This window comes from Lutra lutra, chromosome 9 (assembly GCF_902655055.1).
Source record: "Lutra lutra chromosome 9, mLutLut1.2, whole genome shotgun sequence".
Lineage (NCBI taxonomy): Eukaryota > Metazoa > Chordata > Mammalia > Carnivora > Mustelidae > Lutra > Lutra lutra.
Genome location: NC_062286.1, coordinates 73097318 through 73113545, shown reverse-complemented (window position 1 = coordinate 73113545; position 16228 = coordinate 73097318). Strand labels below are relative to the sequence as shown.

The 16228-nt window shown below is 44.3% G+C and overlaps 1 protein-coding gene across 3 annotated transcripts in view; it reads right to left on the bottom strand.

The window, feature by feature from the left end:
- The window catches only part of LHCGR (luteinizing hormone/choriogonadotropin receptor), a 137426-nt gene extending 128717 nt beyond the window's left edge, over window positions 1-8709 (bottom strand). For all 3 annotated transcript variants that reach the window (XM_047744480.1, XM_047744478.1, XM_047744479.1), the window contains exon 1: window positions 8556-8709. In XM_047744480.1, the coding sequence (XP_047600436.1) occupies window positions 8556-8707 (152 nt within the window). In that variant the 5' untranslated portion in view covers window positions 8708-8709. The remainder of the gene's footprint in view (window positions 1-8555) is intronic.
- Between the last annotated feature and the right edge of the window lie 7519 nt (window positions 8710-16228).

Here is a 16228-nt window from a genome sequence, read left to right as displayed (position 1 = left end):
AAAAGCATTTTTTAGAAGCCGAGAATATTATGTTGTCAGGACAGTGACACTGAAGGTATGCTTCAGGAAACTCTTTCATTACAGGCTCCTGTTCCAGACACTTACAAACTTTTCTTTTTTCTTTTTCTTTTTCTTTTTTTTAAATAAGCCTGTAAAAGTTGGTTGCAACTGATATACTACATACTTTTAATTAATTTGAGGATAGATTTAAAGTGCCTGAAATGAGGCTCAGGCAGTTAAGTGTCTGCCTTCGGGTCAGGTCATGATCCCAGGGTCCTGGGATGGAGTCCTGCATCCTACTCCCTGCTCAGTAGGGAGTCTGCCTCTCCCTCTGCCCTCACCTTGCTCATGCACTCTCTCTCTCTCCTTCTCAAATAAATAAATAAAATCTTTAAAAAAAATAATGAAGCGCCTGAAATTACTGGCATGAGTGCCTTCACTCTTCACCAGCTCCTCAGCTCTGGTGGATCCCAATTTGTGTGGTTGTGTTGCTCAAAAATGCCCCTTCTGTGGAAGCGCCTCATTGCTGGTTGCGTCTGGGTGGAGCATCTCCTTGACTGTTGTTGCTCCTTTGCTCTTGCACAGGCAGATTCTCTCTCTTGGGAATTTCAAACTTGTGCTAGGACTGTGGAGCTGACTCATTGTAAAGGTGGAATCTAGAGGAATGGGAACTGACCTCTTGCTGCTAAAACGCCAATTGCTCTTGGGATCCTGCATATCCTTTCGCCTTCCTCCTTATTCTTCTGCCCGGTTAACCTCTGATGATTCAGTTGGTCAGAGCTGATTTCCAGTGCTTACAAATAAGAAAAGCCTTAACCGGAGCTCTGCCTCCGTTTCCTGGGGGAAGTAAGCCTCGGTTCCATTGAGGACCCATAGCAGGGGGAGTGTGCTGGCGGTCAGTGAGAGAGCAGAGGGCTCTGGACAGTGATTCGCCCGTGGCTTCTCTAAGCCCGTGTCAGAGAGTAGGACCAGGCTTCTGGGATAGCTGCACCGGTCTGGCTGTCCCCGTAGAGAAAGAGACTCCGAGAACTACAGCTCGAGCCATGCCTCCACTGAAGTTTCTTCCTTACTCAGACGAGAAGCGATGACCCCCTATTCTGAACTCCTACCAGACTTGGTTTATAAGCTTCCTCACCTTCTGCTTTTCTCTGCAGTCCATCTGAGAACTAGACCTCTCTCTCCTATGGCTGAAGACTAGAAGCTCCTGGAGGGCAGGGGCAGTGTCTATGGGTTCTGCATGTTGTCTTACACATTTTAGTATGTAATTCCCAGACAGCCAACAGGTCTTCTGTGTGTCAGCCGGAGCCTTGGGATGGGGAATGGAGAAAAGAAAGGACCTAGAATAGGTCAGATGCTCTAGCCAAATACACAGGACTAATCCGGTTGTACAGTAGAAAACAGCCTCTAATCAGGTGTTAGGAGGCATGTTTCAAAGGCAGCTCAGCCTGTGCTGAGAAGACTAGCATATCAGACTCCAGGCAATAATGAGCTCTGCTATTTTGAGATTCTAACTTATTCACCTTCCAGGTTGAGAAGACCTCGGGGGTCATTTTCTCTAATTAACACCTCCCAGGAACAAAACTATTCCACCAGGCTTGCCCCTTGGAGGATATGTATTTTCTGTTCAACCTCATTCACCAGCTGTGGGTTTGTAGTCTTCTCTGTATCATCAGATCGTTACAATCACATGTTGTAGTTAGGTGGAACCTTTATTTCCGGGTACTTTTGGCTCTGCCAGCTCATTTATCTTCACCACAGTCAGCCCTGCTCAGGGGCAGGAACCATCTTGCCCCTTTTATAGACAGCACAGAGGTTATATCATTAGCCCGAACCCATGGTGCAAATTAAGGGAAGGAGACCTCGTGCTAGAACTCTGGTCTGACTGGTCTTTATCCTGTTGATCAGTTCAGGTAATAGGAAGGCTGCAGTGGACCCTACCTTGTCATACCAGATCAGCCCTACCCCTGTGGGCTCAGAAATCCTGTCTGCTGCTGCTCCTGAGGTAGAATTAGGAACCCAGGAGCCACCTCATTTCATCAGAGTCAAGGACAAATGTCATAGCAGCGGGTGGGGGGTGGCGGGTGGGGGGGACCCCCTTCATTCTGAAAGCTGAGTTTTACTTATAAATTGGACTTTTCTGGGTTTGGCTCAGGTGGCATTAAGTTGTTGTTCAGGACCACACAGAGCGCAGCTGTGAGTTGTTTGCTGACTGGGAGGGGGTGTCCTCTCCCTGTGAGGCAGAAGCTGGGGGGAATGAAGCCCATAGAGAGAAGCTGTTAGAAGCTGCCCACCAAGTCAGAAAGCCCACCTGCCTGGTGGGTGGGATTATTTTAATTCTCCTCTTTAAAAAAATAGCTGGTGAGAAATTTGCTAAAATCTGCATTAAATAAGATTTTTTGCACGCCAAGGGGAGTTGCCAGAACAGAATGCATATGCTTCCACGGAGCCTGCCCCCTTGGGTCTGGAAATGAGCATCAGGGTCTCTCTACCACCACTATTCACATGACTTTAAAGTTCCATGGGTAAGATTATAGTTACCCATGGCCAAGACACCGTCTGATGCAGCCAGTCTGGCAGATTACATTTTAGAAGAAAAGCTTTTGTGCCTCATTTCAAGACATGAAAAGAAGCCAAACTCAGAGGCTTGGGAAGAAGATAGAGGGGGTGAAGGAGCAGAACTGGAGCCCTGAATTAATCTGACTTACTGCTTTTGAAATAAAAAAGAATAGGGCAGTAGAAAACACAAGGAATTATTGCTCTCCAAGGAGGATCCTGGGTCTGATGCCAAAGGAATTGGTGTATGAACCATTTTTGGCTCTACACTTGCACTGAGATTTTGGGAATTCTGTTGCTTGCTTTTTTAGTGTCCTGCTAGGGGTCATCATTTACTGTCCCCAGAAAGATAATTTTTAAACTAATAAAATTTGGTCCTTGCAAAGTTTCCCCCAAGGAGTCTGTTCATAGCACAGCCAGGTTTAAGAATTGCCTTGAAGGTGTCATTGGGAGACTTGAGTCAGAACTGAGGTTCAAGATAACCTCTACTTTGGGCCTTTGCTTTTGTTGGGTGTGTGGGAGTGGTGGTGTTGGGAGCTGAGACAGGAGCTTTATGAATTGAGCTTTTGTTTGTTTGTTTGTTTTGTTTTGTTTTTGTTTTTGTTTTTGGCCAGGCTCAGCTGCGTGGAAGCTGTTGTACTTGGAAGAACTTGGTATGCTTCTCCATGTTTTGTAAACTCTTACCTTGTACCCTTGACTGGGAACCCATTGGTCTCAGTCTGGGCTCCTAGGGGATTGCTTTGGTTGGTTTTAATGGATCCTGGGTTGAAGACTGATTTTTCTCTAGTAAGTGAGTTAAAATAAACAAATAACAAAAATCAAAGCAATTTAGATGGGATATACTCATATGGGTAAGCTTCTAGTTTTGCTTCTTTGAAGTGGATACATTTACTATGCCCATTCAAAGGACAGACTGGGGGATCTGCAAAATCTGGAAACTAGGCATTGGTATAACACAAAGAACTCCCTCCACTACCCATATAACCTCCTCACCTCCCTGTCCTCTATGATGGAGATTTTTTAAATGACATTGAGATGCAGTACATGCTAACTAATATACATTTTTGTTTGTGTGTGCGTTGGTTCATTGTTCCTATTCATCTGTCTACTCAGTTTGATAATCACAGTAGCTGAAGAAACACATGAATATGTGCTGAATGTGAATCATAATGCCCATCAAATTCTGGGATTCTTAAGTTGACTAGGATCTTTTCAAGTGGTTGTGGTTCTCACTTTAGCACAGTGATTCAAAACCAGAGGTAGGGGTGAATTTTGCCTCCCATGGGGCATTTGGGCAAATGTCTAGAGCCATTTTGGTTTGTCATAATTTGGGAGGGCAGCGCTACTGGCATCTAATGGGTGGAGGCCAGGGAAGCTGCTAAACATCCTATAGTGTACAAACAGCCCTCCCTCACAAATGATTGTTTGGCTCCAAATGTCAGTTGTGCTGAAGTTGGGAAACCCTGATCTCCCAGAAGAGGCTTATTTTGAATAAAAGGTTACATTATGGCAGGGTATGTGCAAAGATATAGGTAAGTACAGAGTATCAAAGGATGCTTGTATGGGAGGGAGGAGACGTTGGGGAAAGCTTCAAGGGGACATGACTCCAAGTCATGATTTTTACTTAATGTCTTTGTAATCAGTTGTTCAAGAATGACTGACTGAATATTTATTAGTTAAGGACTATATATTGGGATTTTTTTTTCTTTTTGCACAATGCTCTGGATAATGTGAGTATTTCTGATGATTTTGTATTTTCCTTTAAAAAAATTCCCCAAAGGGCCTAGGAGAAGCTTAAAAAGCTCGAATCCATTCAACTTTATTCTTTGCTTCTCAGCAAGGAATCTGAATCTAGTCTAACCTGTGGTTCTTCCACTGGGACTCTTCTTCCTTTCTCTCCTTCAAGGTTCAGCCCCACAATCCTTCATCTGTGTAGCCTTTCCTTGGAGATTTCAGTCCATAGTAATTGCTTTATTCTTTGAATTCCTAGACCCTTGTTACCTCTCTCTCTGACCACATAACTCTCTTGCGTGTGTTTCTATCTAGATTGTGGGCTCCTCAAGGGACTGGGCCGTGCCCTCCACCGGTACATCCCTCTACAGCATTGAACACTGTTCTGGACCCTGATTTTCACTGAAGCTACAAGAAGGAGAAACATTCAGGAAAGATGTCAGGAGCCTAACATCTTCTTGTAATATTAGATTGATAGATACAGCACATTTTATCCTTCCAAAGTCTTTGGATTATTTCTTATAATAAAGTTTAAGGTTTAATGTCTGTTCAGTAGGCACACATGCAAAAAATAAATTGCCATTATTATTATTAGCATTTTCTAACTAACAGATTTTTCAGAAGCTGTTTCCATATCAAGAAGATCAACCTTTCTGTTGTCATAGAGACAAAGATCTTAATATAACCATGGGCAAGGTGAAAAAAATTTTTTCCCTTTCCTTCCAGATGTCTGAGACTAATAAGAAAAGGAAAAGGAAATGTTTTAAATCATTTTTTCCTTTTCTTTCCCTCCCCCCAATTAGAATGAATGAACATGTGGGAGGCTATTCTTTGTATCACATTTTTTATTTTAAGTATTTAAGTTTTTAATAAAACATGGAAGAGGTAGAAAGATATGAGTGATTGAATAGTGCCATTTTCAAAATTTGCAAACAGTGGCTTGTCAATGACAATTAAAATCCATGTATTTTTATTTCCCCTTTTTAAACCAAATAGTGGACTTTTAGGTAGAAGTCTTACAAGGCAGACTTCCAAGGCCTGGAAGATTAAAATACAAACTAGCATCTACTGAGGGGCCAGTGATGAATTCTGAAATGCTGTGCAGTAGTACCTGGCTCCTCCAACCGCCAGAAACAAGAGTGCTCCCCTTCTTTCTGCAGAGTCTGACCCTGTGCATGACTTCATTTAAGACCTCTCTCTTCTTCTGGGTGCCTTATTCATGATTTCACCTTTCTTCTGATGAGCTCCTGATAATTTGTTATACATAGCATTTTTTCCCTATCTTGTAATTACTGTCTCCCATTTCATTCACTCATTGCCAAGGAAAGAGGACTTCAGTATGAAGCTGTTCACTTTTCCTGTCTTCTGCCTCAATGCGAAGTTACACATTTATCCATCCCCCAGGACTCAGGAGCATCCCCTCTCTAAGATTAACCCTTCCCCTGTGATCTGAGACTGATACTCCCACCCTCACAGAGATCTTACTCCATCAAATATGTTCTCTCCCAGCCCTCCTATCTTCGGTCTGTCCTCCATGTTTTCCTTCTCTTACTGCTCTTTGAAGACAAAAACGAACAAAACCATTTCTCAATCCTGCATATTTTCCATAGTGCATATGTGTGTGTGTGTGTGTGTGTGTGTGTGTGTGTGTGTGTGTGTGTTTAGGAAAATGTAACTTTCTTACAAAGACAAGCAAATATAAAAACACAGTTAACAGTCTTTGGTACTCAATAGCAAAAGGGGACCTTGGTCAGGTTAGTCCATCTCTTTGGACCTCAGTTTCTTGAAGTCTGTCTGATAAGTGCTGGCGGAATGAGAAAGGCTGTTAGTGGCACAATCATTCATAAGAGCAAGATGGGAGGTTTGTCAGTGAAGGACAAGGACTGGGACTTAGAAGGCAGTTTCCATAAATTTGTGGATTGATTGAAACCAATTCTATCAGCATGGTCCTCACCTTCAGGGAATTGAGCTGACAGATAATTAATGGAAACTAATGAATATAAACCCCTCAATCTTTAAACTGTATCTCTCAACTGCAAACATTTTCTGAAGGCCACTAACTTTATTTTTATTTATTTATGTATTTATTTATTTAAGAGAGCACTCTTGGGGGGGAGGGGGCAGAGGGACAGAGAGAATCTTTTTTTTTTTTTAAGATTTTAGTATATGTGCTGCCGAAGTGAGCACTTTTTAAAAGATTTTATTTTATGTATTTGTCAGAGACAGAGAGAGAAAGAGAAAGAGGGAAAGAGGGAGAGAGCACAAGCAAGGGGAGCAGCAGACTTCCCACTGAGCAGGGAGCCCGATGTGGGACTCAATCCCAGGACCCTGGGATCATGACCTGAGCTGAAGGCAGACATTTAACTGACTGAGCCACGAGGTATCAAGGGAGAGAGAGAATCTTTTTTTTTTTTTTTAAAGATTTTATTTATTTATTTGACAGCTCACAAGTAGGTAGAGAGGCAGGCAGAGAGAGAGAGAGAGAGAGAGAGAGAGAGAGAGAGGAGGAAGCAGGCTCCCCGTTCAGCAGAGAGCCCAATGCGGGGCTCGATCCCAGGACCTTGGGATCATGACCTGAGCCGAAGGCAGAGGCTTTAACCCACTGAGCCCTCCAGGCGCCCTGAGAGAGAGAATCTTAAGCTGGCTTCACACCCAGTGCTGGAGCTGATATGGGGCTGGCTTTCTCCACCCTGAGATCATACCTTGAACTGATATTAAGAATGGGATGCTTAACTGACTGGGTCACCCAGGCACACCATGAAGGCCACTAACTTCTTCAGGGGAGAGGCTCAGCATCTCAGGAGAGAGGGGGAATTCCCTTCATGGAGTAGACTCTTGACAGACTGCTGGGGCCCAAAGAAATGGTGGGGGATTGCCTCTTTCCTCCCCAAGAATGGAAATTCATTGCTGCCAATGGTTAGAATATAACACCAGTCTCCACCAACCTAGTGTCTTTTGGATACTTTTATAGTTCTTGTCTTTCTTCTTTTCTTCTAACAACTTTATTGAAATATAATTCATATGCCATAATATTCACCCATTTAATGTGTACAGTGCAAAGGTTTTTAGTATGTCTGTGGAGTTGTGCAGTCATCACTACAATAGAATGTTAAGTAATTTTTGTTACCCCTAGAAGCCACGACCATTAGCAGTCCCCGGGCCTTCACCCCTACCTGGCAGCTACTGATCTGCTTTCTATGTGGACATTTCATGTAAATAGAATCATATGATGTGTGGTACATTTTTCTTTTCTTTTTTTTGTTAAAGATTTTATTTATTCACTAGAGAGAGGGAGAGAGAGGGAGAGAGAGCAAACAAGCTGGGGGGAGGGGCAGAGGGAGAGGGAGAAGCAGACCCTATCCCCCCCAACAGGGAGCCCAATGCAAGGCTGGATCCCAGGGCCCTGAGATCATGACCTGAGCCTAAGGCAGATGCTCAACTGACCGAGCCCCCCAGGAGCCTGTTTGTGTGGTACCTTTTTCTAAATCAAAGAAGAGAGACCAGGTGACACTGATACACTAGCACTAAAGGCCCCTGGTCTCTTCAACCCATTGCTTCAGGAAACAACTTCCTCCACCTTCTTGCTGATGTGTGCAATTCTTTTAATCACCTTTGTAAAGGGGAGGCCTGGGTGGTGTGTGGGAGGTGTGACACAAGGCACACCTTGATCAGACAACCAGATAGAGATGCAAGTGCCTCTGGGAAGGGGCAAAGAGGTGGCTTGTAAACTTACTAAGGCCCACATCGGCACTGGTTGGGAAACGCGGCCAGCCAACAATCCCGGGTTGAGTGACTAGGTCACCCCTTGCCATAGGGCGCGCCACCACATGCCTAGAGGAGCTCAGGGTGCCGGAGGTCACGGTAACCTTCACCAAGCTGGTTGGCGCAAGGGTCAAAGACATGGACAGCTGCTGATTGAGAAGCATCACAACCGATCCCCTCCCAGCAGCTGCAGGGAGCGGGCCTAACCCCCTCCGTGGCTTCTGGGCAATTCCACGCCCCTTGCCGCAGCCCCAACCGGGTAAATCGGGAAATTGCGGGTCTGGGACCACCAGAGGCTGCAGGGTGCGCAGCGACAGGGCCCCCACCCAAGGCGTGGCACTGGTTGGCAAAGATAGTCCCCAAACTTTGTCTTCTCACCACTTTAAAAGATGGAATTCGATAGAACGAAACCTTTTTTCCCAAGCTTCCAGGTAAAGAGGGCCAAAGAGTAGGGAGACGAGGTGGCCCGGAGCAAGCGAGGGTGCCGGGGCGGGGCGCCGCGTACTCACAGTCCGGTGATGCCGGCCCGCGGGCCGGGGCAGCGCAGGGCGCCGTCGGGCGGGCAGCTGCAGGGCTCCGGGCAGTGCGCCCCGGGAAGCGCCCGCCGCAGCAGCAACAGCAGCGCCAGCAGCGGCCGCAGCGCGGGCAACCGCCGCCCCATGGCAGGCGAGCCTGAGCTCGGGCTCTGGCGGCGGGCCGGGTGCCCTGGCCAGCCCCGGAGGGCCGCCCGCGCCCCTCTCCCCGCCCCTCGCTCTGCCCACCCCCTCTCCCGCGCCCGCCCGGCCTCGGCTGCTGAGACTGTTCTGCCTCGACCTGGGGGAGCGGCCAGCGACCCCACTACCTCCTCCCTTCTGCAGCTTTCCCCGGCCGGCCCTGTCCTCTAGTTACAGGAAGGAGAGGGTGGTCCTGGTGAATGCTTTGGACAAGCAGTAGGGAGTTCTGAATTCTCACCCAGGCTCTGCGGTAACGAGTGTGAAGTTGAATGAAATTTGTCCCTTCCAGGAACTTCTCTTATTTCATCTGTGAGAGGAGCAGACGGATACTATGCCCCGCTCAGATGCTTTTCCTCTCCTTGGTTCTCAGCCCCAAATTCTCCTTCTTTCTGTCCCACTAACTCCCTCCCCACAAGTAATCTCTGTTCTCTCAACTTCCCAAGTAATTTCTCTGTATTTTTCTTGGTAGTGACCACTTTTTTCCTTACAGTATAGCTATTTGTCTGTTCTCTTTCTCCACTATATACTGTAACGTCCTAGAGAGCAAAAGCCAGTTCAGATTTATTTTTCTATTCCTGGCTTCCTGTTATGTCTCTCTCTATCTCTTTAAAGATCTTATTTCTTTATTTGAGAGAGAGAGAGAGAGAGAGCGAGCACAGCGGGGTGCGACAGAGGGAGAGAAGAAACATTTACTTATTTATTTGGGAAAGAGCACGAGTGGGGTGGGTGGCGGGCAGAAGGAGAGGGAGAAGCACACTTCCCGCTGAGGAAGGAGCCGCACATGGGGCTGGATCCCAGGACCCCAGGTCATGACCTGAGTGGAAGGTAGATGCTTAACTGAGCCACCCAGGTGCCCCACATGTGAACTTTCTAAAAAAGATTTGTTGAATGAATGAAAGGGCTATGATGATGTACAGCAACTGCCCCAAGGAGAGGCCCATTACAGGCTAGACCCTGTGACAGGCGCCCTCCCTCCAGTCATGTCTAAACTTCACAACAAATTTGCTGGGTGTTTGTAGCAACACCAGAAATGATGTCCAGAGAGGTTATGTGACTTCCCCCAAGTCACACAGTTCTTAAGTGGTGGAAACCTGTTTGAACTTACATCCGTCGCCCACTTTATCTTACCAGTGCAAAAAATTATTGTATGATCTGTGTATGAAGGATTTAGAAACAAGGCGATTTTATAGATAACTATGGGAATGCATAATTTCCTCTATTCAATTTCATCACTAAAACACATTTCCTTCCCCCTTTACAATGACTCTGTTTGGACAGTGGAAATCCTGGAAGTCTTGCTGGAAGAGGTGGACTTCAAGAGCCTGGAAGTTGTCTAAGACTCTACAGACAGAAAGTGAAAGAACAGATTTCTTTCTTCCTTATTTGAAATGACCTCTCAAGGTCAGATTGGCTCAGTCACCAGTATGTAGTCATTTGGGAGTTTTTGCCCAAGGAAGGTAGATTTTTAAAAATTATAATAAAAAAAAATTGGCTTTCCCCACATTGTGCTAGATAGCACGAAAAAGAAAGCTTATGTCTTTAATACTGTCTTTCTTTTTTTGATCCCTCTCTCTAACTGCTTATTTGATCTCCTCAACCTTTCATACCTCTGTATATGCTGTTCATTGATCTGGAATGATTTTTTCTTCCTTTCCCATATCCCATTAGTTAAACTCCTGGTTTTCCTTGAAGACTCAACTCAATGTCATTTTCACTATAACACTGATTCTGACACAACCTAGCTGAGTTTGTGCCCATGACACCCGATTCTATAGCCTGTAATGTAACACACTGTAAGTATGGCTTTAGTTTTCCTTCCCCCGTCTATTGCTCTTAATATTTGTTTGAACATGTCATAGCTTCCAGCTCCTAGTAGGTCCTCAGTCTGTATCTATTGAACAGAAAGAAGAAGTGAAACCCAAGTGCAGACCCATAGCATATGTTTAGTAAATCATCTGAGAAGAGCTTAACAGCCTTGCTTGATTTATTCTCCACTACAGTGGATCAGTCTGGATGGGTATCAAGTAATCACTGCTGACTACTTTGGGGTCACATATTCTCTCCTCTTTTAACTTGTCAGGTTTTGGTAGGGAAGTTGGAGTAGCACGGGGGTTTTCCAATCTTTCTACCGTGTAGCTTGAATTGTAGGAGAGAAGAAATGAATAACTCGCGTGGTTGAGTAGTATTTATTTCAAATCTTACATTTCATGTGGCTTTTTCTTTTTCCTTCATAGCATATCTATTATGTAAAAAGAGTGGTTGCTCTCACTCGAAGAACCTTTTGATTCTGTGTTTGGGTATCCTTGGGGGCTATTTATACTCCAGTAGGAGAAGGGTTGGGCCACCAGAAAAAAAAAAAATCTGGATTTTTTTTTTTCTGTTCTATCAACTGCGTGACTTGCTCTTTGTTTTTTTTTTTTTTTTTTTTTTCCATCTAAGAGGAGGAGTTTGAGTTCACAATCCCTAAGGCTCTTCTAGCTCTAAAATGCAACGTCTTTGTGGACACTGTTAGTGGTGTACATTATATATATTGACTTCTTATTGCTTGTCTTGGATTGAAAGTAAAATCCTATTTATGAAGAGGGTAAGTTCATTTAGGAGAAAACTCACAACCATAATGAGTTTTCATAAAATTTTTCCATCTGTGATTAATTTCAGTTGGATTTTAATTATCATGTCAGTTCTTGCAATGTACCTGTTTTAACAAGATTACATTGAATTGTTGGTTATAATCACAAAAGTTTGTTACAGTGGAAGTTATCCTACTCTACTACTATCTATCTACTATCTACTATCTATCTAGTACTATCTATCTACTATCTACTATCTATCTAGTACTATCTATCTACTATCTACTATCTATCTAGTACTATCTACTATCTATCTACTATCTATCTATCTACTACTATCTACTCACTAATATGTGACCTATTTAGAGGAGATATATTTAAATCTGAAGGAATTCTGTGTACTATGACTGTGCTTATAGTTACTTTTGTTACAGAACTTCAAAAGAGCATGACCCATGGGGATTGCTATTATATTTTACTGACAAACTAAAGTTCGTGGAATTCACAAGAAGTTTATCCTGCCTTAGAGATACAGAAATATCTGACACTGGAACTCAGAAATCCTAATAAAACTCTCCCAAATTCTAGAGCAGGCTTCTTATATTTTAGGATGCAAAGTACCATTTGGGAAATTCTAAAGACAAAGACTCCTGGGACACCGTCCAAAGAAAGATTCTGATTCAGTTGGTATGGAGTGGGGCCCAGGAGCCTGCATTTTTTAAGGGGTAGTGGAGCAGAGGGAGAGGAAGGGAGAGAGAGAAACTTAAGCAAATTTCATACTCATGGAGCTCAACAGCAGGCTCAGTTTCACAACCCTGAGATCATGACCTGAGGCAAAATCCAAATTCAGTTGCTTAATTGACTGAGCCACAGAGATGCCACCAGGAGTCTGAATTTTATCTTATTTTATTTTTTAAAGATTTATTTATTTATTTGAGAGAGAGAGAGAGGGAGCACAAGTGGGGGTGGTGGTAGGGGGGGCAGAGGGAGAGAGAGAGAGACTATCAGGCAGACTCCCTGCTGAGCAGGGAGCTAGAGGCTGGGCTCAATCCTATGACCCATGGGATCATGACCTGAGCTGTAATCAGGAGTCAGACACTTAACCGAGTGAGCCACTCAGGTGCCCCTAAGGAGTTGCATTTTAAGAGGCTCTCCATGTAATTCTGATTCATGAGGTATCCAGAGCATAATTGGTGAAACACTAAAATGGAAATTTTAGAATTAAATTTACCTCTGGAAGACAAGGCTCAAGAATCCTTACTAAGGGGTTGCCTGGGTGGCTCAGTGGGTTAAGCCTCTGCCTTCGGCTCAGATCATGATCTCAGGGTCCTGGGATCAAGCCCCACATTGGGCTTTCTGCTCAGCAGGGAGCCTGTTTCCCACCCCCCTCTGCCTACTTGTGCTCTCTCTCCCTCTCTCTGTCAAATAAATAAATAAAATCTTAAAAAAAAAAAAAAAAAGAATCCTTACTAAGGACTCCAAATGAAGCCTAGGAATTTTGGTGCACTGTTAAAGAAACCTGGTATATGTAAGCACAGGCACACAAGTAGTAGTAGTATGTGTGTGTGTGTGTGTGTAAAATTGCTCAATTGGTTGTAATGCTGAGACATTTTTTTAAAATAGCAATCAGTTTATTTTAATTTGTCAATTTAAATTTATTTATTTTAATTTGTCAGGAGGGGGAGTGAACAATTTCAGATTATGAATCTTCTTTTTCTTTCTTTTTTTTTTTTTTTAGAAGGGAATCCCATTTTTCTTTATGCTTGTTTAAATCAGAACTCAATAGCACTTGATGTCACTCTAAGGCATTGGTGTTGGAGGAAATCAGCAAAATAATAATTAAAAAAAAAAACTTCAAGTAGAATAGGCAAGCTTTTCCGATTCTTATACATATGTCCTATTAGTACCGTAACAGATATTTGTTCCTCTTGAAAGCAATAGTTTTACCTTTCCCTCAGAAGAAAAGGTGAATGTAGGGCAGAGGGGAAAAAATATGTAAGGAAAGAAAAATATAGTTATCCCTCTGAGCATCTCACCTTGCCACCTGGAACAAAATAAAACAAAACAAAAAAGGTGACCCCTGCAAGTTACACTCATAAATTTTGTGCAACCCCTCTTGTAGCTTGCTTAGAAATTTTTTCCTCCGTTTCACTATCTACATGGTGTGAAATCAGAGATGTGATCAGCTGTGCCCCTCTCTAGCTCGGCTTTGGGGTTTCTGTGGTCTTAGGAGGAACTTGCTAGAAGCTGTAGGCTCAGAGGGGCACCTGGGCCCTGACCCTGGGAGTAGGTCTGGGAGTGGAGGGTGAGACCTTCCTGGGGCCTGAGATTCCTTCTCTAAAGCTGACACACAGAGCTAGAGAAGGGGCTTGGCCTTTCTGGTCATGATGTTGCCGGAAGATGTGAATGAATTGGGGGTTCCCATCCTTGTCTTGTGAAAAATGTCCATCTGCTCTGACAGTGACTAAAGCTACAGAGGGAAAAACAGAGGTGAGAGACTGATGGGGGCAAGCAGCCTGAGTCCATCACCTTCCTTGGACTTCCCAAGTACTGAGCCAAAACATTTCCTCTTTTGCTTAATTTAGCTTCTTGGAGTTGAGTTTCTTTCACTTGCCACCAAAATTTCTAACCTCTACTATCTTTACTGTCTGCGACCTTTCTTTACCCACTATTCCCCCCCACCCTCTCTCAGACAGGAAAGAAATAGGGCTTTTATGTTCTTACCACCGTTACAGGACTCATTGCAAACACGGTGAATTTTTCTCCTTTGCATCGGCAGTATTTATCACTGTGCTTCTGGGACTAAACTGGTGGGGGCCGTGAATGAACAAATGAATGAATGATGAATGAGTGAACAAAGAAGTAGTGGCATAGAGCCACATTCTTCTTCTTTTTAGAGAAATTGCACTTTGCTAAATAATTCACCAAGCATTTTCTTTCCATTTTAGAGAAGGCCTCCTAGTAAACTTGTGACCTTGGTGTAGAAATCAAATTTCAAGCTAAAATATTAGGTAAAGCCAACAGAAGGAAAGAGAGAAGACTTTCTGAAGTGATGAAATAAATCAACAAGGAAACAGGATTTGATTTTTTAAAAAATGGATGTAGAATCTATTGAAGTGTAGACTACAGGATATGGGTCACCTGCCATGCTAATTGGCAGTATTTAGGGAAAAGGTGTCAAAGCTGAAGAAATTTGGGGGAAATTGGGTTAAAAAAGCTAAACAAAATTTAGTACTAGATGATTTCTTGGAACTTCTTTTTTTTAAATAACTTTTTTTCTTTTTAAAGATTTCACCCATTTATTTGACAGAGAGAGATCACAAGTAGGCAGAGAGGCAGTCATAGAGAGAGAGAGAGAGAGAGAGAGAGGGGAGGAAACAGGCTCCCCGCGGAGCAGAGAGCCCGATGCGGGGCTCGATCCCAGGACCCTGGGATCATGACCTGAACTGAAGGCAGAGGCTTTAACCCACTGAGCCACCCAGGTGCCCCTTAAATAACATTAAGAAAAAAAAAGATTTTATTGGGGCACCTGGGTGGCTCAGTGGGTTAAAGCCTCTGCCTTCAGTTCAGGTCATGATCCCAGGGTCCTGGGATCGAGCCCCGCATCGGGCTCTCTGCTCCGCGGGGAGCCTGTTTCCTCCCCTCTCTCTCTCTCTCTCTCTCTCTCTATGACTGCCTCTCTGCCTACTTGTGATCTCTCTCTGTCAAATAAATAAAATCTTTAAAAAAATTTTATTTATTTGACAGAGAGATACAAAGTGAGAGAGGGAACACAAGAAGGGGGAGTGGCAGAGGGAGAAGCAGGCTTCCCTCTAAGCAGGGAGCCTGATGCAGAGCTCGATCCCAGGACCCTGTGATCATGACCTGAGCCAAAGGCAGACATTTAACGACTAAGCCACCCAGGTGCCCCTTTCTCTCAGAACTTTTAACATGCAGGGCACCTGGGTGGCTCAGTGGGTTAAAGCCTCTGCCTTTGGCTCAGGTTATGATCTCAGAGTCCTGGGATAGAGTCCCTCATCAGGCTCTCTGCTCAGTGGGGGCCTACTTCCCCACCGCCCCCTGCCTGCCTCTCTGCCTGCTTGTGGTCTCTGTCTGTCAAATAAATACCTAAAATCTTAAAAAAAAAAAAACTTTTAACATGCACTCTGAATCTCTAGGAGGGCTCTAGAATGTATGCAGAGGATAGACATTTCTTCAGGACACACTTTGAGAATATTGATTTGGGAATATACCTTGAGAAAAGTGATTTATTCACAAATTTTCAGGTGCCTGAATTTTTTGACAAAGGACCCCTTCAACTGGACTGGAAGTCAGAACTAACCTTTTGGCGGATCTAATGTGTGGATTTGGTGGTGAGTGGAGGCAGCAGTCCTCTTCTCATTCCTTCCTGCATTCATCCTGCCCTGAGGGTGTGGGGGTTGCTGTGGGAGCTCTCTGGCCCAGTGAGACTTGGTAGGGATACATTAGAGATGCACGTCTGTCAGGCTGCAGCTGCTAATATCTGTCTGATAATATCTGTCACATTGAATTATGCTTTCTGGACATCATGTGGCATGCAGACAGAGAGGTCAGTCTTTCCCCTAGGGCCTGCAAGACCTGTATCAAAAAGAGAATCTCCTTCAAAGACTAGTTTGGAAGGAGCTGTCAATACTGAACTATGCTCGGGGCACCTGGGTGGCTCAGTGGGTTAAAGCCTCTGCCTTCGGCTCAGGTCATGGTCCCAGTGTCCTGGGATCGAGCCCCACATCGGGCTCTGTGCTCTGCAGGGAGCCTGCTTCCCCCTCTCTATCTGTCTGCCTCTCTGCCTACTTGTGATCTCTGTCTGTCAAATAAATAAAATCTTTAAAAAAAAATACTGAACTATGCTCGTGGGGTTGACAGACTGGAAAAACAGATTTT